A 20907-nucleotide genomic window follows, 5' to 3' on the forward strand; every position below is an offset into this window, starting at 1 on the left:
CAGAATCTGGTCTTGTTTTCTTCATTATTGTCAAATGACTCGATACAAAGAAAGACTATTAGGAAAAGATGGTCTTTTGGGTGCAGCTCAATTCTTCATTATCTCTCTTTGCCAGCCAAAAGAGGAGAGGTGAAAAAATACAAGAAAGAAAATTAAGGAAAAGAAAAACCTGGCTGGAATTGAAACTCATTCAGGGTAGTTCTGGAAAACTGCATTAGCGCACTCCTATACGCAGTCTTAATAAAAATAATAGCAATGGATAACAAAGCGAAATAGACATTATGTTTTAAGATGGGGGTTAATTATAAACCAATATTAGGCAAAGCTATTGTGCTTCATGTTTTGGTGCCTAGCATTCAAATATTGGATTTTCTTTATTTTCTCTGGAGCCTGGTTGTTGTTGTTCTAATGGCTACATAATCCAGTGCAAGGCTCTCTCTCTCTCTCGCTCTCTCACTCTCTCACTCTCTCTGTCTCTCTTGCACTTGCTCTCTTACTGTCTCTCTGTCTCTCTCTCACTCTCTCGCTCTCTCTCGCTCGCTCTCTCTCTCGCTCTCTCTCTCGCTCTCTCTCGCTCGCTCTCTCTCTCTCTCTGTCTCTCTCTCACTCTCTCACTGTGTGTCTCTCTGTCTCAGTCTCTCTGTTTCTCTCTCACTCTCTCCCTCTCTCTTGCTCTCTCTCTCACTCGCTCGCTCACACTCTTTCTGTCTCTCTCTCTTTCTCTCCCTCTCTTCCACTTCCCCTTTTGTAACTTGAAGATTTTAAAATGTGAAGAAAACTGTGAAGGGTCTTAGATAAGGCTGAATAATTTGTCATTGCTGGAGTTTTCATGCTTTGCTGTCCAGCCGCATGAAATGCTTGGGGTAAAAAGATATAGTAATGGTATATAATTTATACATAGCCCACATAAAGCCCAAAATGTCTCAGTCACTCTCAGTTGCTTTTTATATTCACAGCTGAGCTGGCAGCTTTTAGGTCACTTCTTACTTAAATTTGTGCTAATTGCCTCCTGCATGCATACTTTATGAAAATATCTTGTGACATTTGGTTGGTCTGGGACGTGAAACCCTTTTTTCCACCATTTTTTTAAATTATTTTACATGCCACTTCCACAGTTGCCTCCCGGTTAGGATATCCAGCTAAACCACTAGACCTTAGGGCAGCAGAGGATGAAGCACTGTTGGAAACGGTGTCGGCCATACCTCCTTGTGAAACAGTGACCCCTCTGGTCAGTAAAGCACATGCAGTCTACCTGCATCATTTGCCTGCAAAGCTCAGGCTATACCCTGACACAGTTCCAGTTCCCAGATGATGCACCAGGTGCGACACGCCCCACAGTTAAAAACAAAAAATACATTTAAAAAAATTGCATTACTTTCCCTCAGAAAATGTGCAATGTGTTATTGAGATATCCAGTGGCACGCAAACAGACATGTAGTTGAGTTGATTTGGCAGAAGCGAGCGCTGATGAGAAACACGATGTTCTGCAGTGGGCGACGCAGGTGCCAGTTTCCAGCCGCTAGATTTGACCCACCCCTACGTAATTGCCGTCGCTCTTTCCCTGTACTCCCTCCTGGGCTCGCTCTCATTTCTGCGCCACTGCCAGGGGCCCGTGGGTGTTTTTGAGGTTAACGTAATCAATCAGTATTAATAATGCATTGATTGATATTGATTGCCAGGCGGGTGAGATCAAGTGTTAGATCAACTAATTCAGTCTTGCAAAGAGAACCAGGGGATTAAAAACACTGAACCCGGCACGGGTGGTGAAACGATGAGGGGCGGTCTTGCCTGGCAGGACCTTTTGGACAGGACTGCAGTTTCAACCCACCGTCATTTGTACTTAAGTTTACTCTGTACGGCCCTGTGATATTAGCAGGTTAGAGGTTTTTAAAGTAATCAGTATTAATGAAAAATTGATTGGCAGTGCATCCCGGTTTGATGGGATCAAGTACTAGATCAACTACCATGGTCTTGCATCCAGGAACAGGGGATTAAAAATGCAGTATCTGACAGTGCCAAAAACCAACAGCGAGACGCCACTCTTGCCTGGCGGGGAGGCTGGTGTTCGCTGGTAGGAGGGTAGCTGTGGGATATTGCTTTGGGAGCTGGGGGTAGTGAGAGCTTCTCTTCGCTTGTTTACTGGTGATGTGTTTCAGATGTCCGTCCTCTCCTCTCAACTCCATTCTGACAAACAAGCACACAAGCGCTTGTGCACACATGCTCGCATGCACGCACACGCACGCACGCACGCACGCACACACACACACACACACATTTTTGCTACATGGTGAGGACACATACTTGTTTTTGCTATATAATGAGGACACACACATGCAGACACACACATGGGGACGCACATTCACACACTATTGTGCCCACACACAAACAGGCACACATGTACGAGTACAAAAGCACACATGTGCATGTGCACCCTATCGCTAATATGGTCAATGTTCAAGGAATGATTATGTCATATTGATAAAATGGACGCTTGCCACAAGCATCAGAAGCTCACCTCAGTTAGAGAATATCTTTCCATAATGTGCAGCTACATCAAACAGCCAGCTTTACTCTTGGGAGTTCTGATACTGAGCTTTTTCCAAAAGAGCACATGTGACATCACTTCCTCTGCCAGAAATATAAATGTCTGAGCTTAATGAACTGGAGGTTAATTGTTCATTTTTAAAGACTGAGAAGCTTGCACTCGTTCATGGGAGTTCTAAAACTTGAAAGAGCTTAGATGGAAATTGCCCTAGTTAAAGCACTTGTACTGGTATCTCAGCACAATATTTGAAAATGAAGGAAAAAGGTACTGGGAAAAAAGTTACCATACCCCCCCCCCCACCTCTTTGCAATTATCTGGGATATCGTTCTCGTTACTTCTGTCCAATCACGGATCCCTGTTGTCTGCAGCGAGCGGCGCGGGGAAGTGAAACAGCCTGCTCAGCAAGTCTAGAAGTTCACCTGCCGGAAAAGGCTCCAGATTAGGGTTACCATGACAACCAGCAGCTGAGGTCAGGGACAGGGGCTAAAAGCTGATGATTTAATTTTCCCTCTCTTTGCATTCGATTAAACTGCGGCGTGGCGGAGGGGTGAGGTGTGTGTGGGGGGGGGGTGTCTTGTCTTTGCAGAGCAGATTACCTCGCGCCCTGCTTGTTTGTGGGAGCTCCTGATTTCCTAGCCGCTAAAACGCATTTTGAAGTGTTCCCCCACACCTTGCTGAAACCTGTGGGTCTCGCCCAGGCTCTGAGCAATCGCACAACGCATGGGGCAGACTGATATCGCATTTTTCACCGGGGAAAGGCATTGCAATTTTTTCCTTTTTTTATTTATTTATTTTTGGCAAAACTATGACTTCACTAATAGCTTGAATTTCCGTTAAAGGAGAACGATAGCAGATAAAGGGCGCTATCTTGAGAAGCCCAGAGTAAACCGCGTTGGCGAGAGTAAACTGTGGCTGAGCGGTGTGATAAATTTGTTGCTGTCGGAGCTGTGCGTGGTCTTGTCGGGAGGGAGATTTTCAGGAGGAGTTTTCCATCGTATCCCTCCGCTCCGGTCCTCTGGGACGGAGATGGCGGTGCCGGCCGGCCACTCTGCTTCTGATGCTATTTGCATTGCACGGAGCATAATTCATCCTGACAGAAATTCATTAGTTTGGACAGGAATCATCTTTGACAAAGTGAAAAGTGCTTTGTGGGATTTTATTTGTTTTCAGGGACTGTGCGTTTCTTTTTATCTCCCCACAAGCCTCGACTGCTCTGGAGGAATGTGGAATAATAATAGAATGACTTTCAGTCGGAGAGCAGATTTGTTTCTCTGCTGTATATGTGTTATATATTTTGTTCGTCTTCCTATCTACTGCAAGTGTGCATGGGTCAGTGGACCTCTCCTCCCTGTCTCTCTCTCTTCTTCGTTCTCAGAAGTCAGAGATAAATCTCATCAGGATTGGTGAATTCTCATCAAATCACAACAGAAGAAATCTTGTCAAGTTGGGTGATGGGTGAATCTTTTCCTTGTGTCTTGACAAGCCAAGAGCTGTATTGAGTTGTGACAGGTGATTGAGCTACAGTCAGAACAGCAGTGTGTAGCATTGTGTGGAACAGTGATTAGATGAATTTAGATGGGCCAAATCTTTCTAGGGGGTCATTGCCATATTTAAGGGGGTCAGCATGAAAAAGTAAATTTGTACTTTTATTGTAAAAAAACAATCAACATACAGTAAGCAGTGCAATTACAGTGAGAGATCATGTCAGGGAAAAAATATTTTTAAATAACTGTATAACATTTATATTATTCTTTTCAAACATTTTAATTCTTTCTTTCCCTCCCTCCTGTGATTAAAGCTTATTTAAGTCATTCGTGAAAATATTGTCCTTTGCTTCCATGAACATGGTCATTATATATCTATGATAAACTCATAGATTGCAATGTTTTTGAGAATCCCCTTCCCTTTTGGGTCCTCTTGCTGCTCCAACATGACAGCAAGAGGTTCCCAGCACCTGTACAGAGCTTCAAGGGCAGCATAAAAGGCAAACAAACACTGTTGTTATGGGTGCATCTTCCGATCCAAAGCTGGCTCACATCCAGTGCCTTCTCATGGATGATCTCCTTGATTGCAGTATATACTGCCTCTGCATCGCCGTTTGCAATCTTCCTGTTTCTGAGGAACAGCGTCTCAGCCAGAATTCCAGTCACGATTCGTTGGTAAATGTTGAGCTTTCTGCTGGTGGCGATGTCAGTACTTTCATCGGCTAACACGGTTACAAACTGGGCCTCCTTTATTTTTTGAGATACAGTACTGTGCAAAAGTCTATATATAAAAGGCACCTATATAACATTCTGTGCAGATAAGATTCTTTAAAAAATAATTCAATGAAAGGTTCTAAATAAACGTAATATACATTTTACATTACATTTTAGTAATTTGGCAGAATAGTTAAAAACTAAATATTTTTTGTGACCACCCTCCGGTGTTAAAACTGCATCACTTCTCTGAGATAGCCAACGCTGTCTTGCAGTTCTAGAACGCAATCAGCAGGGAGGCTGTTCCAAGCATGTTGGAGAACTTGCCACAGTTCTTCTGCAGACTTTGGTTGGCTCCTTGCTTCTGATCTCAGACAGCCTTGATCAAGTTTATATGTAAAAATTGCTTACAGTAATATGTAACTTTTTTAAATTAAATACAAAAATGTCTTTTTTGAAAAAGAATATTTGGAAATCTCAAATGTGTTCTATTATACTGACAAACACAAAAAAATAAGTATATATGTAATAAAGTCTAGGGTGCCTGAGACTTCTGCACAGTACTGTATGTCCGCATTCTAGACTTTGGCTAGCGCAGTGAAGCGTTCCCACCCACGGTAAGCTTGTTAAGATGAGACACCCCCTGGAAAAACAGTAAGGCTCCATGCTTCAAATTCAGGATGTCTTCCTTCGCCATGAAGTAGACTGTTTGGAGAGCTTTAATGATTGCCTCTTCGCTTTCATTTGTTGCTTTCTGCAGCATTAATGGCCTGTTTTCCGTAGAGTCTGTCTCCATCAGCCCATCTCGGTGGTCTTTAGATTGCACATGACGGTCCAGGGTTGACGTGCGGGAGTTGTCACATCTATCAGTGAATGGGTTTTTTTTCTTTTTGTTTGTGCACACCTTATAGAGCATCTTTTCATGGACAAAGTCGCACATCAACCAGGGCTTTTGTTTGTTCAGCCAGTCTTTGGGCAAGGTCCGTTTTTTATTGGAAATGGGCCCTGCTGTTGTTGTTGCCGCCTCCTCTGCAACCTCACCGACTTTCTCAGTCGCTTCTTTGACATTCTCCACTGGCACCAGCTCTCCACTCTCATTGGTTTCATTTTCAAATTCTGTCGGTCGTTCATGATTTTTAGAGGGTCAGTGGCGCAATGGCAGGGCCTGGAACCAACCCTGGATGGGCAGTATGGAGCAGTGGTTAGATCAGTAGTGTGGTGCATTGATTAGATGGGCAGTGTGGAGCAGTGATTAGATGGGCGGTGTGGAGCAGGGGTCAGAGCAGCAGTGTGGAGCAGTGGTCAGAGCAGCAGTGTGGAGCAGTGATTAGATGGGCAGTGTGGAGCAGTGGTCAGATGGGCAGTGTGGAGCAGTGGTCAGAGCAGCAGTGTGGAGCAGTAGTCGACTGTGGCCGTTTGGTGGGTCATTATGTGGTGGATCTCGAGAAGGTGTGTCTGATGAAACGCAGTCAATTTTTTAAGATGCAGGCATTAAAATGCTAGTATATCAGCTGATGAGGATGGAAATAGGAATCTGCTTACCAGTCAAAATCCCACAAGCAGACTTGAGTTACACTGATGTATATGTTAGAGGCAGGACATCCCATATGAGGAAAATATGCTGATGGAGGTTCCATAACAGCAGTAGGTTGAATTATTAATTTTACAGTGGGGGGTGGGGGGGCAGTCCTTGCTGATGTGCTTCAGTAGCCTGGTTGTGCTGAGTTGTCACCCCAACCCCCCGCCAACCCCAATGCAGCTTGGGATCGAGCTAAAGAGATGTTTGCCCATTTTACAGGCTGAATAAGTCATGAGTAAAGTCTAAAAAATTTCAAAAGTTTCTCTGTGTGACTAGCACAGTTAGCCCTGCCTCCGTGTTGCTTAACGACCCCGTGAAGAAAATTTCTTATGCATATATATATATATATATATATATATATATATATATTTATATTTCCTTTTTTTGTATATTATGTACATACTGTGATTCACTATGATATTAGGCACTATTTCGTTGAAGGATCTGATTTATTTTGGAGATTTTTTATTTTCCTGAGAGCACCAAACATTCTCACACTCCTGGATGACTTGGTATCATGGTCTCTGAAGTCCTTGTTTATAATATTATTAACTGGAAGATTGCTATGCGATGTAAAACCAGTTGATTTGTAAAATATGTTGTAAGTGCCTGCTTGTCACTTTAACAGTACTACCTACAGTTTATAGGGGCTACACTGGCATCATGGCTTGCTGTGTAAATGGCTTTGTGAGAATGTACATGTCAGTACAGGATAAGCCCCTAAATTACGTTACCAAGGTTAAAAAAGGTAGGCTAATATGATATGCTTATTTATCAGAGGAAATGAAATTAATGAGCTAACAAGGTATCTAATTTGGCTCTTGGGTTTGGAAATTTGGCAGGCAGGCAGGCAGGCAGGCAGGCAGGCTTGCTGACAAACTGACTTGGTTTCCAGATATCAGTTGCTTGCTAACCTGACAGCCAGAGAGCTAGTTTTCTAGACGGCAACCCGTCAGTCTCCATTCCGACGCATACACATGACCATCACCCAAGTAAAATGGTTTCAAGACTCACTCCAGAGGCAGTGATGTCCCTATCACTGCCAGGATTGACTATCATTGGTTTTATCATTGGACAACTGATTTACTCCCGTGCTGTAGCTGGATCCGTGTTGTTTTCCATATGAGTCTGTTTAGTGGGCTGTCAAAAGTGAACCTGTGAATATTCATCACAGAATGAACAGTCCTTCATCTCCTCTGTTCTGAAATAATTTACTGTACATCAAAAGAAAAGGTTTATAAACATTTCGCATAAAAGTATATTATTTGATTATCGCTATAGCATTTCATCTGATGTTCTTGCATGCCTCTTTCAGACATGAGTTAGACAGTTGTGTGCCCGAGCGAACTGGATATTGGAGATTGGACATTGAGGTGATTGCTGTTGTTGACACTATCGACAGTCCATAAATTGCATGAAATAATCCAAAACTGTGTTTGAAATTTTAAACCCCCTTCATTGTGATGCCTTGCTGAATTTTGCAATCACAGTTAAATCTGTTCGATTGCAGACGTTCTTTATTGGCTGTAACTGCATCAATAAGTTTTCTGCCGGAGAATCCTAAAATATTCAAAACTGTCACTGTTACTTTCTCTCACCAACATCTTACTCCTCAGTTTATTGATTGCAGCCCAGTGGCCATTAATTAAATTTTCTTTGGCCTTTGTTTATACACGATTAGCCCGTGATAAATGTACCTGCAGAAAGATGGACAGATATTCTGAGCAGTGATGGCACGCCATGTCATTATTAAATACACTGCGCAGTATCAGTGGAAGCACAGTGAGCATCAGGGATAGGATCACCTCACTCTCACCGAGAGGAAGTGTCTCTTCATATTTTCATACGGAATTCATATTCCGCTGTCTCGGGAGTGTCTCGGCAGTTCTCCAACGCCTACTCCCTACATGCTAATCCTCATGAAAAGTGTGGCTCCAAATATCACATTGAGTTTTTGTGTACTCATGCTAGGGGCTGGTTGGGTCATAACCACGATGGCTTAATACCAGGGTGCGCTAGGTTTTTGCAGGTCACGCGATCGGCATGGTTACGGGTTCAAGCCCTTAACTGAGGTGGCTGTGCTCACAGGGTGAAGATTTGTGAAGTTCTTAAGCAAGCTTATTTTGTGATGGCCTTGTGGGTGTGAAGAGGCAGACATTCATATTCAGTCTGCTTCAGGGCTGAAGCCTGTTGAACTTTTAATGAGAAAGTCTTCTACAGACGTTGTGTGGTATCTACTAGTTTGAGACTGAGTTTGAGTAATGGGCCTGCTAAATTTACATGGCGATGGCAAAAAAAAATAAAAAAATAAAAATTGTGACACTAATATATGAACTGGGCAATCATGAGCCGTGCCTTGCCTGTACGCTGGCAGAATAAGCAGATTGAAACTGCATTAAAAATGAACAGATGCTCTCCACAGTGGCATTTTGGGTATTGTTTTTTTGGACTCGAGCTCTGTGTTCAAATACCACTTTGGTACAGACACAGACAGTTCACAGATGCGTACGCGGCTCTCAGATGAATACCACAGAGCTTTATTGGATGGTGTATAATTGGCTGTCGTGTCCCTCGGGGAGGAAGGAGGGTTTCAGTCTGTGATTGTTGTGATTATCGTGGCCTTGCTGCAAATCTCTCAGAGAGACATAAATACAGGTGTCAGGCGAATGCAAACTCAGCCATCGCCATCACCCGAACTCATGTCTTACTCTGACACAAGCACGGGTCTGTCACAGACACAGACGGAAACAGGAACATCTCTTTCACAGACACAAAACCGGGTCTCTCACAGACAGAAACTCTCAGGCACAAAGACTCACAGACACAAAAACGTCTATCACTGATACAGAAATGGGCCACGGATACAGAAATGTCTCTCTCACAGGCACGAATATGTCTCTCTCACAGACACAAAAGCGACTGTCTCATAGACACAAATATTCCTCTCTCACAGACACAAATATGTCTCTCTCACAGACATTAATACGGTCTCTCACAGACACAGATAAATCTTTCACTGACAAAGAAATGCCTCTTTCACAGACATGAGCGTTTCTCAGGTGCAGCTATCAGCTTAAAACAGCTGCAGGCAGCTCTAACGTTCGCAAACAGCCCTCTTACAGCTCTGACTGAGACAGAAATGCAGGCACTGCACAAACACAGACTCTTACGCAGACACAAGCACCACCGGCGCAGACAGACACAGCCTGGACACAGACACACACAGGAGAGCAGGTGTTGTTTATCATGCGTTGTCTTATGGCAGTATGTGTTTAATTCTTTAGGAAACACATTTACTTAAATAGCTTGGCGGGGGTACATTCCCTTTTTTTCCCCCTCTGTATCTTTTATTCAATTAAAAAAACAACAAAAATAAGTCAACGTCTTTTGAAAATGGAATGAAGCAGCGTCAGGTCTGAGTAGCAGTGTGCTGCATTAGTAAGCAGACAACAGGGGGGGGTTTGTGGGCCGGGAGTCGGGGAACTCTGGAGGGGATGGGGAATGGGATATGACGACGTGTGGGTAGGATGCCGGCGGTGGAGGGGGCAGGAGCGGCGCTCCGACCGCGTCTCTGACGCAGTGCTGGATGCCGTGCCGTGGAAAGAGCCGGAGACGTGCCTTTGAGATGGAAATCAGTGGAAAAATAGCGAGGAGGCGTGAGAGAGGCAGGATGAAATATTCTGAAAGAGCCTCTCTGGCTTTGGTGAGCGGTTGTAAGGACTGAATTTTGATGGACGCGTAAAGAAAAATAGGAAAAATCAGTTGAGCAAGGGCAGTTCAGGCCAAACGGTTTTGCTGCTTAAGTCAAAACAATATAATTAGCTTCTTGAAGGCAAACCCAATTGAACACAGAGCTAAGAATAATAATGTCATTGTTGGCACTTTTGCCCTGCATACAATGCACGTATACACCTGCTGTGTTGCTGAATGTATTCACACCACGTAACACCACGCCGTCTTCTAGAATAGAAGTGGAGTCTTTCGGCCCTGGAGTTGAACTGGTGACTGTGAAATATGACATATGACACAAACATACGCGGAGCAGCTTCTTTCCACCGTGCCACATGGCTGCCTGATACTGTCTCCAGCAGGACCCCCTGTGCCCGCCACGGTGCCCTCCTGTTTTGCTCTCTCGGTACGGCGAAGGACCCAGGGTGGGCACACTGGGAGATGCCTCCGCTCAGCAACCGCAAGCTGGGCACAGCGGAGCTTGGCACAAGAGGCCAAATTATCATCTTTAGAGAAAAGGTTTTCGTGCCCCCTCCTTCTCCTCCTGCCGGTTTTCGCTCCTGGTCAGCGGGAGAAAACGGCTGATATCTCAATCGTAATGTCAGCGACATCAGCGGGGACCGGCCCGGGCGCTCCGCTCCGCCCGACGGCGCTCCGATCGAGAGGAACGATACGGAAAGGCCCGCAACAGGAACCCTGCGCCCCTCCCTCCCTCTCTCCCCTCGTCTGTTTATCTGCCCAGAGGAGGCTGCTGGGAGCGCATGAAAAGCCTGAAAGAGTGAAAAGAAAAGCTAAAACGGGAGTGTGATTGAGTGCAGAAACGTACAGTAAACACGCCGCAGAAAGAGGCAGGCGGTTAAAAAAACCAGCTGCCGTCCTTTTGTCGAGGAGAATCCATGTTAGACGTTTAGGCCTTTTAAAAGCCGGCATTCGACAGCAGACGCCGGTCTGAGAACCGTGAGAAGCACGCGCGAGCAGCGCTCTCCGTCTTCACGCAACGTCGAACCCCAGAAACCGCTACAAAGGCGCTCGATGCGGCGTGAGCCGGCGTAAGCCACTCTCCCGCTCCGCCCGCGTGGAGCGGCCCGGTTCACCCCGCCGAGCCGGGGAAAGCCGCATTCTGCCTCCGCGCTCAGCCGTGACGGTTTTAACTCCCCGCTTTCTCGCGCCGCCACTCGAGCGTGGAGCGACGGCGGGAGCAGCGGAGGGGAAGACTGGCGCGGCGGGGGTGAGAGGGGATCGCTCTTTTCCCCCGCGGGTTCGCCCGGGAGGGTCCGGCGGGCCTCGTCCGCTCGGATGTTTAGAGAGTCTGAGCGCGTCTCCGCCTCGAGAGCGCCTGGAAACCCGTGACAGGCGGGATTATAAAAGCACTTAAAAACCTTTCTTTTAATTTTGTTGGGAGCGCTGAGAAACCCTGATGAGTCGGAATGCCCGCTCCCGTCTTTTCATCTCTCCACTGCGTCGGGGCGGCTGTCGTCCGTATCTCTGAGTTAATGGATTTTTAAGGATGTTGAATACCGCGGTGATTACGGGAGAGGAGAGCCTGAAGACGCAGGATTCCTCAGTAAACGCACACCTGGCGCGTAGTCTCCACCTGTCCCTCTCCCTGTACTTTTCCATTTACATTTTTTGCACCCATTCCTTCATTTTTTATATTCCTCTTTCTCTTTCCACGACTCGTTCCCCTTTCCGCTCATTTTTCGCTCTCTGTCCCCCTCAATCTCACACTCTCAGCATTGTATTATATCTCTTTCTCTCTCTTGAACCCTGCACAGTGAGGAATAGCAGATGATTAGCATTTTTACCGCTTAAAGTTTTACTGCCCGGCCCTCATCGCACACCCCCCCGCTTCCCTCTTCCGCTTGGATGTGGCGACTGGTTTAACCTCTGGCGGTGTGAGTGTCAGTGCGATTAGGGATTAGAAATCTGTCTATTTCCCAGATTTTCCACAGTCCAGAACGTCCCCGCGCCTACCTGCGCCTCCCCCCGCCCCTCCCCTTCTGAAAAGGCAGAGTGGTGTCTGCACATCCAGCAAATTAGAAAGAAAAGATAAAAAAGTGAAAAAGTAGAGATGTGATTGGGTTTGACTCCATCTTTTAATTTCACACTCTTATCTACTATATTCCGCAATATAATATGAATTTAGGCCTAGTAGTAAGGTGCATGGTAAACATCTGAATTGCTCTGTGTGTGTGTGTGTGTGCATGCCTGTGCCTATATATGTGTCTGTCTGTGTGTGTGTGTATGTGTGTGCGTGTGTGTGTCTGTGTGTCTGTGTGTATGTGTGTGTGTGTGTGTGTGTGTGTGTGTGTGTGTGTGCGCGCGCGCCTCTGTGCTTGTGTGCCAAACTGCCTATATGTGTGGGTATGTTTGTATGCCCATGTGTGTGTGTTCGTGTCCGCCTGTGGCTTCATTTGTGTATGTAGTTTAACACAGTTACGTGTATATGCATGTAATCATGTATGTACACATTTTACCACCAGGGAGCTATCTTGCCTACCCTGGGAAATGGTGTTGAGTTTGAGCGCTTCTCTAGGGACTACCGTATAACACAATTGCTCCTGCCCTTGTTCCTCTTTCAGAACAGTGTGATTGTGGAAGCCTCTCTCACAGCTTCAGTGGGACTTTGCAGCCCAGCATGTGTGCCATTATCAGGGCGGGGATACCGGCGCCTCTCGCCTCTCGGCATTGTGGGTAGCAGGGGGGCGGGGAGGTCCAGCGATGAGAGGTGCAGATGCCATTTAAACATGCCCCCCCGTATAATTAACCAGGCCGCTTTATGCACCTTTGATAACGAGGAGCCCTCTAATTAGTTGGCTTCCGAATTGCACCGGTAATAGCACGGCAGAGAAAGGCGATCGCCTGTAACCTGAGGTATCCATGCCGGGCGCTCGCCGTTCTATCACCATGGCGTGGAGTGGCCATAGCTGTCACCATGGATACCGAATCGAAGGGTGACTCGTCTATATAATCTTGTGTTTTACTTTTAACCCCTTGTGGGTTTTTTTTTTTTTGCATTCATTCCTTTTTTCACAGTGCAATTTTCAATTACTATGGTAGCTGGATATATGATTTGAAACTGTTAAAACTCACAGTTCTAATAGTAACAGTTTTATTTAGGGAATGGCATTTTCAAAAGGGGGCAATACTTAAGGGGTAATGTATGTTGTCTTTACTTATTTTTAGCTGTTCCCAGAGACTGAACATAACAGAAGTCGATCCCCTGACCTGACCGTACCTTTTGGTTATTTGAAAGATGTCCCTTTTCTTGCATTGTACTATTCATCAGTCAGATTATCAGTGTTATATAAGGAATGATACTAGGAACAGTTTTTTGAGGAATAAACATTTCAATGGCTTTTAAAGGAACGATAATACAAAAATATGAATTGGGCCCCATTACTTTTAACAGTCAATAAAAATGCTCTAAGCAATTATGGCTTGGCAGTATACCTTATTTTTATATTAATTCATGCAACTGTATGCGATTTTGCAATAACGTTGTGAGCGTTCATCTGATGAATAATAAACATTGCTCATTGCAGTGGTATGATAAATAAATTGCAATGTAAACTTGAGGTCAATTGTCTGTTCGTTTTTTTTTTATGAAACTCCCACCAATGGGAGAAAACCGGGTGAAACCTCTCGGCCTTCTCCTACCCAGCCAAACAAGAATTTGGTTCGGAAATGGTTTTGGCTGTGGAAATGGTGAGTGGAAATGATTTCCGAGAATCAGACGCCGCACCAAAATTTTTTGGAAATGTGTTCTGCAAATGCTATTATACTGCAAAGGCTGGAAACACATGTAACCTTGTTTAATCATTTCAAAAAGATAGTTTTATTATTATTTTGAATATCTTGTATACTGACGATTGCTGGTTGCACATAAGGGGTTTTAATGTTTACGGTCTTATTTTTGAATGTTATTCGATATTTAAAACCGTCCAGTTTTCATATTCCTAATAAAAATAATAAAAACTTTATTACTGCATTTTGGTTGTGCTTATTTTTCTCCAGTTGCTGTCAATAACATGAAAATGATCATGATATTGCCCAGCTCCTTTGGCAATGAGCCTAGTGACCAACAAAATCAATTCAAAAACAATAAATTCTCAAAATGGTGCTCTCCTGCTTAGTAACCAGACATATGGATGTTTTCATACAGGAATGTATGTTGGGATAAAGAGGGAATTATCTAATTGTATCGTACAAAGGCAGCGTTTTCGGAGCGGGCGAACAGAACGCTGGTCGCCTCGGAAACGGAGCGGCTCTTTAATTGACGCGTTGTAGGGCGCTGTGGCGGGGAGGCTGTGTGGGGGACCAGGAGGCCCCGCAGCATCTGATGGGTTTATTTAGTGCCAGGCTGTCAGTCTGGAAGAGCGACGGGGGGTGTGCGAGGGCGGGGGGGAGGGAAGAGTCACGACAGGTTAGACCTTTTAGGAGAGATAAAAAAGAAGTAATTCAGACAGTCTGGGGAGGCCTTGGTGCAATCATCAGATCTCATCTGTTTTTCAAGAGCAATTCTCCTCTTTATTGAGCTGTGGAGGACATGGCAGGCTGGCGGTGGGGCGGTGCTGGGGGGTTATCCGGGAGGGGGTGGGGGATTTTGGGGGGGTATTAACCCTTGCCGTGCGGTTCCCTCCCCTGGAGTTGTCATCCAATTATGACTGATGCAGGCTCCTGGGATTAAATCTGAGAGGCTGTCGTACTCAGTTCAGAATGATGGTTTTTTCCGTGAAAGCGCTCTGCCTATATAGTGTTTGGTTGAACCCAACAGTCAAAAGACAAAAAATGTTAGTAGCACACTTCTCTACATGTGATTGAGAAGTGCCCTTTAGAAGCCCTGTAGTAAGGGTATACTTCATGTTACCATTACTACTCCCTCATGAAGGCTTACCGCTGAAAAAACAACGCATAGAGTGTGCAAATGTATTTTTTTCCACTTTTGATTAGTGGTCCGTTTATCAGCACCTTTTTTTTTGTTGAACTGAGCAGAGGTGATGATACTGTATACAGTGAGCTCCATAATTCATTGGACAGTGACACAATTTTTGTTATTATCCCCATTTTTTTATCCCCATTTTATTTTATTTCCCCCCATTTTAAGGTACTACAAGTATTTGTTTGAATTGGCTTCACAGATGTGTTTCGTGAGAAAGGTGTATTTATTTGTGTTGTTAGTGAGTGCAGAAGAGAGCTGTTGATGTCTAGTCTTGATTCTAGACTTTGTAATTGCCTTTGGAGATTGCTTTTGGGGTGTGACAGCATGAGGAAGACAGCAGTGCTGATGCAAATTAAGCTGGCCGCCATAAGGCTCAGAAATGAAAATCAATCAATCAGGAACATTGCAAAAACCCCGGGCATGCCCAAGTCAACGGTTTGGTTTATTATTAACAAGAAAAAAACAACTGGGGAAGTCAATTATGTCAAAAGACCCGGTAGACCGAGGAAGATGTGTCAAAGTCTACCGTACATAGAGGACTACACCAGCATGATGACACAGGGCACACTGCAAGACGCAATCCCCTGATAAGCCTGAAGAACGCGAGAGAGGTAAGATTACAGTTTACTTAAAAGCACCTAAAAGAGCCCTAAGAGTTCTGGAACATAGTCTTGTGGACAGATGAGATGAAGATTAACATGTACCAGAGTGATGAAAGTGTGGAGAAAAAAAGGAAAGGATCCAAAACATACCACCTTGTCTGTGAAACATGGTGGAGGGCCTGTATGGCTGCCGGTGGAACAGGCTCACTTGTCTTCATCAATGATCTGACTGCTGACAGAAGTCGAACAGTGAATTCTGAAGTCTACAGAAATATTGTGTCTGCTCAGTTAAAATCGAATGCATCCAAACTTATTGGACGGTATTTCATCATTCAACAAGACAATGACCCAAAACATACTGCCAGAGCAACAAAGGGGTTTTTGACGGCCAAAAAGTGGAAATGACCTCACTGACCGAGTCATTTGTCAGATACGAATCCAATTGAACATACATTTTACATGCTGAAGAGGAGACTGAAGGCAAAAAGTCGGCAAAACAATCAGAAACTGAAGATGACTGTGGTACAGGCCTGGCAGAGCATCACCGGGGAAGATACCCAGCGTCTGGTGATGTCTTTGCGTGAATAGACATGTCTATGATGTCAAGCAGTCATTGCATGCAAAGGATAAGTGACCAAATGATTACTTTATTCTACATTGTTAAATTATTCAATGTTTTTTTGATGCCTGAATATGGGGGGGGATTTTGTACGAAAGGTTCTATCATTTTCTAAACAGTTCATCCGTGATGGATGAAAATACCCTCAAATTATAGCTGACAGTCTGCACTTCAACCTAATTGTCATTGTATCATTGTATCCTCTAGTATACTTAGAAAGAGCTAGAGTACAGAACCAAAATAACAAAAAATGTGTCACTGTCCAATGAATTATGGTGCTCACTGTATGAAGAGGTTGACTGATTCATGGTTCTTACAGTATGTGTCGCATGTCAGGTTACTTATACAGCAGACTTTCAGTTATGGTCAAATAAATTATTGATAATTTCAGATTTTCATGACGAAATAGTGAGTGAGTGTAATTGTTTTTCAGTTCTGTGAGTGTCATATCCTCAGGCCTGCTCCTGTGTCTCTTTTCCCCTGCTGTGAAGTTTTATTGCTCTGTGTTTATTTTGTTGGGTTTGTTTGGCAGAATCGGCGCGGAAAACGGGCGGGGACGGAAGCAAGCCGGCGTACGGCTGCCAGGTGACGATCCACTCGGAGCAGGAGAAGCAGCTGCTGAAGCTCCAGCGGCGGGAGGAGAAGCGGGAGAGGAAGAGGGACAGGCGAGTGGACGACCCCGACCTCCCCATGGACAGCGGCTTCAACTTTGACCCCAAGGAGCTGCGCCTGCACAGGTACAGCACAGCGGGGCTCCCCTGTCCTCGCCCCTCATTGGCTCCCCCCGGTCCTTGCCTCTTATTGGCTCCCCCTGGTTTTCATCTCTTATTGGCTCCCCCCGGTTTTCATCTCTTATTGGCTCCCCCTGGTCCTCATCTCTCATTGGCTCCCCCCGGTCCTCGTCTCTCATTGGCTCCCCCTGGTTTTCATGTCATATTGGCTCCTGGCTCCCCCTGATTCTTGTCCCTCTCATTGGCTCCCCCCAGTCTTTATCTCTCTCATTGGCTCATCGTGGCATCCTCCCACCTCCAGTGGAAAGTAAACGGAATTAAAAACAATGGTCAATCAAGCATCCGATCACGCTTTTTACATTTTTTATAACATTTTTTGTATTATTATTAAAGGATTTTCTCTGAAAGTTTAATTTTGCCGGATAAAAAAAGCGCAGTGATCTGTTTAATTAAAATGTGCTTGGGTAAATCCATCAGGGCGAAGGGATGAGATTAGGGAGAGGGTGAGCCGCACACAGGGAACTTCGCTGACTCCCCCCACACCGTCGTATTCGTTTTGTGTTCCCGCTCGTTTAGAGTTTTAGCAAGGCCTCGTCCTTCTATGCACACACACACAGACACACACGTACACTCTGGCGCACACACACGCACAGTCATGTGCACACACACACACACAGTCATGCGCACACACACGCACATACACACTCCCACGAACACACACACACACACACCACACCTACCCATTCATTTATTGCAGCTGTAACGTGACAACTCCCATGCACACACATGCACGCGCACACACAGACATTTGCTTGCCGCTTGCCTGTGCATACCCGCTCTCACACAAACATGCACACACGCACACGTTTTGCATCTTGTTCATCCTCTCACCTCCCACACTCGTTTATAGCTTTAACGGCGCCCTGCATTCCCACACACACACACACATACACACACACGCACACACTTTCCCGCTGTGGCCCCCTCCTACGCAGGCCCAGGACACACCATGCGCACCACGCTTAGCTGGCTCTGGGGAGAGAAATATTAACGACATGCGTGCAAAAATATCTTTACCTGCGACGCGGTGTCATTTATTACATCTTAATTGGTCCGGCAGCGCGCAGAAGAGGCGACGGGCTAGCGGAAGTGCCGTTTCCTCGCGCTGGTGAAAAATCACACGGAGCGGCCGTTCGCTCTTCCGCGGTTTCCGTTCCTCTCCATCCGCCTCGTCTGACGGGCCGCTGATTAATTCGGTGTCCTTTAAGAGATATCTCCCTTTTCCTACGGGCGTAATGATGTCGGGAAGAAGAACCTTAGACCCCCGCTACCGTGGAGCGTTACTGAGACGTATCTAATTACATCTGGTTTAGAGTTCCCTGTCATGGACTCCTACCTTCCACCAAGACGGGTAGGGAGGGGAGGGCATCCAGCAGTCATGTTTTAATTGGTCCGAGTATCTCGCAGAGGGGTTGATGAGGAAGGACTGCAGTGTGTAGGCCTGTAAAATATTTCTCATTTTCTTCACCTGTGCGCTTCCTTCGCTGATAATTCACTCATGAAATAATAATGACGGAGGCACGGATTGAGTTTATGCGGTGTGGTGTACATATCAGGTGGTACATATCAGGGTCTCGAAGGACTTCATGATGAAGATTGGAAAGTCGCCTCCAATGTGGCCATGCCCTTTAGAAGCCTGGTCGTTTCCCTGGAGCACAGACGTGTGTTTCTGGATTTCTCTCTTCTCTTGTGTCTGTGGGGCTTTTGCTGTTTCCGGTTTAATTTTGATTAATTAAGTTTCCACCCAAATGTTTTGCAACTTTTAAGCTAAATTCCAGAAAGAATGTGAATCTGTGTGTGTTCCCTTCATTGACTCTTATGCAAATATTCTGAGTACCCAACCAGATTAGGTAATCAAAAGAGTGGCAGCTTCCGTATTTTGGGGCTTTTTTTATTTCAACCATTTCCACTCAGGTTTATATGCACAAATTCTAAATTAGCTTTGAAGCAGTTGGATGGAAACCCCACTGGTATCCGGGTATGACCACACACCCAGATCCCACCTGCCTGGACCCCTCCTGACAATGTACTCTCTTAAAATGGCTGAATTTTGAATACTGAACAGGACTGAGCTGTTGTTGACCTGAAGCTGCATCTCAAGGCCTGATATCATTACTAATGTAGAGTTTGGGCTGTAAAACCCAAACTGAATCGTGGAAAACTCAAAATCCATCAGTAAATTTACACTCCTCAACCGGATAGCTGTACCTTTTTGTTATTTGCTTGAAGGCTGTTTAACTTTAGGGCTTTGGAGTGTTATCAATGATAAATTCTCTGTGTTGCAATAACAGTGTACCTGATTTAATGTATAATGGCTTCCAGTGTGTACAGGTAATGATTTCCTGCATGTGAGAGTAATAGGGCTCACTCCAATCGCTTATTTTATCCGTCCTTGTCTCCACGGTCCTCAACTGACCCAGAAATCGATTGTGGTCCACCATCTTTAAGGACATTTCAACCTGTTAAATGCTCCTTGAATGAGTTAGGAGTGTGGAGTTAGGCTCCCAAAGGACTCTTGACCAAGGTAAAACGCACGCATTGGTTACGTTTTTCCAGAACGCGTGATATATAAATGATCGACCTGTGGTTCTCCCCATCTGCTACGTCTGTAAATGAGAGTAATATGTGAAACTAATAGTTTTCTGTGTGTGTTGTTAATGATTTTGTGTGATGGTAATGACTTCCTGTGTGTGCAGGTAATGATTTTGTATGGAGGTAATGACGTCCTGTGTGTGCAGGTAATGATTTTGTGTGGTGGTAATGACTTCCTGTGTGCGGGTAATGACTTCCAGTCTTCAGGTTATTTCCTGTGTGTTGGGGTAATGACGTCCTACTTGTGTAAGGTAATGAGTTCCTGTGTGCAGTTGTAATAATTTATGCTGCCTGTAATGGTTTCCTGTGTGTGTGGATATGGTACCTTTTCACCCCTCATTGATTTGCTCTCGTTTTACTGTGCTGTCAAGTCAAATTTAAATATATTTAATTTACATTTGTTATACTCCTACTATAATGTGAAAATATAATTGAAAGTAATTAGATATATTCAAACAACTTAAAATGGGCCAGGGTTAATTTACACCTCAGCTTACCATCTTGAGGGATCACAATAAATACGCTAACAGGGTCGCTCTATTCATTTGAGTTCCTCCTGTGTTCAACTGCAGGTTTGCATAATAAATATCATCAACTTTGTGATGTTTCACTCCATCTGCCCTGCCTGTGGAACTTTGATTAAGTTATTTAGAGGCAAAAAGGTGGCGATGGTTTAAAAAATTGCGAACCGTCCTAGGAGTACAATAATACTACTACTAATAATATGAATAATAATAATAGTCATTGTAATAATAACAATAATAATACTAATAGTAATAATATTATCGGCACCAATAACAACAATAATCATCATCTTTATTCATAAAGCGTTTTTATTGCTAATTGCACAAAGCACTTTCCAGACAAATGCAGATATGTTGTTAAATAACCTATAAAACAGTCATAACAATACAGGTGACGGTATGAGAAATAAAAGTCAAGCAGACAGATAAAATTTCCTAGGTTTAAAGCAAGAATAAAATTAAAGTCTCGAAACAAGATTTAAAACAACGCGCACCGTTTTGTGGCTTTAATGTTCTGAGAGAGACTGTTCCAGAGTGTAGGAGCCCTGAGAGCAAGTGCCTTCTCTCCTCTAGTTTTTAAGTCTGGCAGCAGGAACAATAATAGGCTCTTAAGAGGACGATCTAAGGAAGCGTGCAAGGCTGTATGTATTTAGGGGGTCAGCGATGTCCTCTGGGGCTAATCCAATCCTCGTCTTAAAAGTTATCAGCAGAAGTTTAAAAGCCTTTCTAAAAGAAACAGAGTCCATTAAGTCCATTGTAGCAAAATGGTGGCAAAGCAGATCAAGG

The 20907-nt window shown here is 44.7% G+C and overlaps 1 protein-coding gene across 2 annotated transcripts in view; it reads left to right on the forward strand.

The window, feature by feature from the left end:
- The window catches only part of ascc3 (activating signal cointegrator 1 complex subunit 3), a 244015-nt gene that overhangs the window by 22262 nt on the left and 200846 nt on the right, over positions 1–20907 (forward strand). For both annotated transcript variants that reach the window (XM_061237731.1, XM_061237739.1), the window contains exon 6: positions 16747–16951. In XM_061237731.1, coding sequence (XP_061093715.1) covers positions 16747–16951 — 205 coding nt within the window. The remainder of the gene's footprint in view (positions 1–16746; positions 16952–20907) is intronic.

Source organism: Conger conger, chromosome 1 (genome assembly GCF_963514075.1).
Source record: "Conger conger chromosome 1, fConCon1.1, whole genome shotgun sequence".
NCBI classification, from domain to species: Eukaryota; Metazoa; Chordata; class Actinopteri; order Anguilliformes; family Congridae; genus Conger; species Conger conger.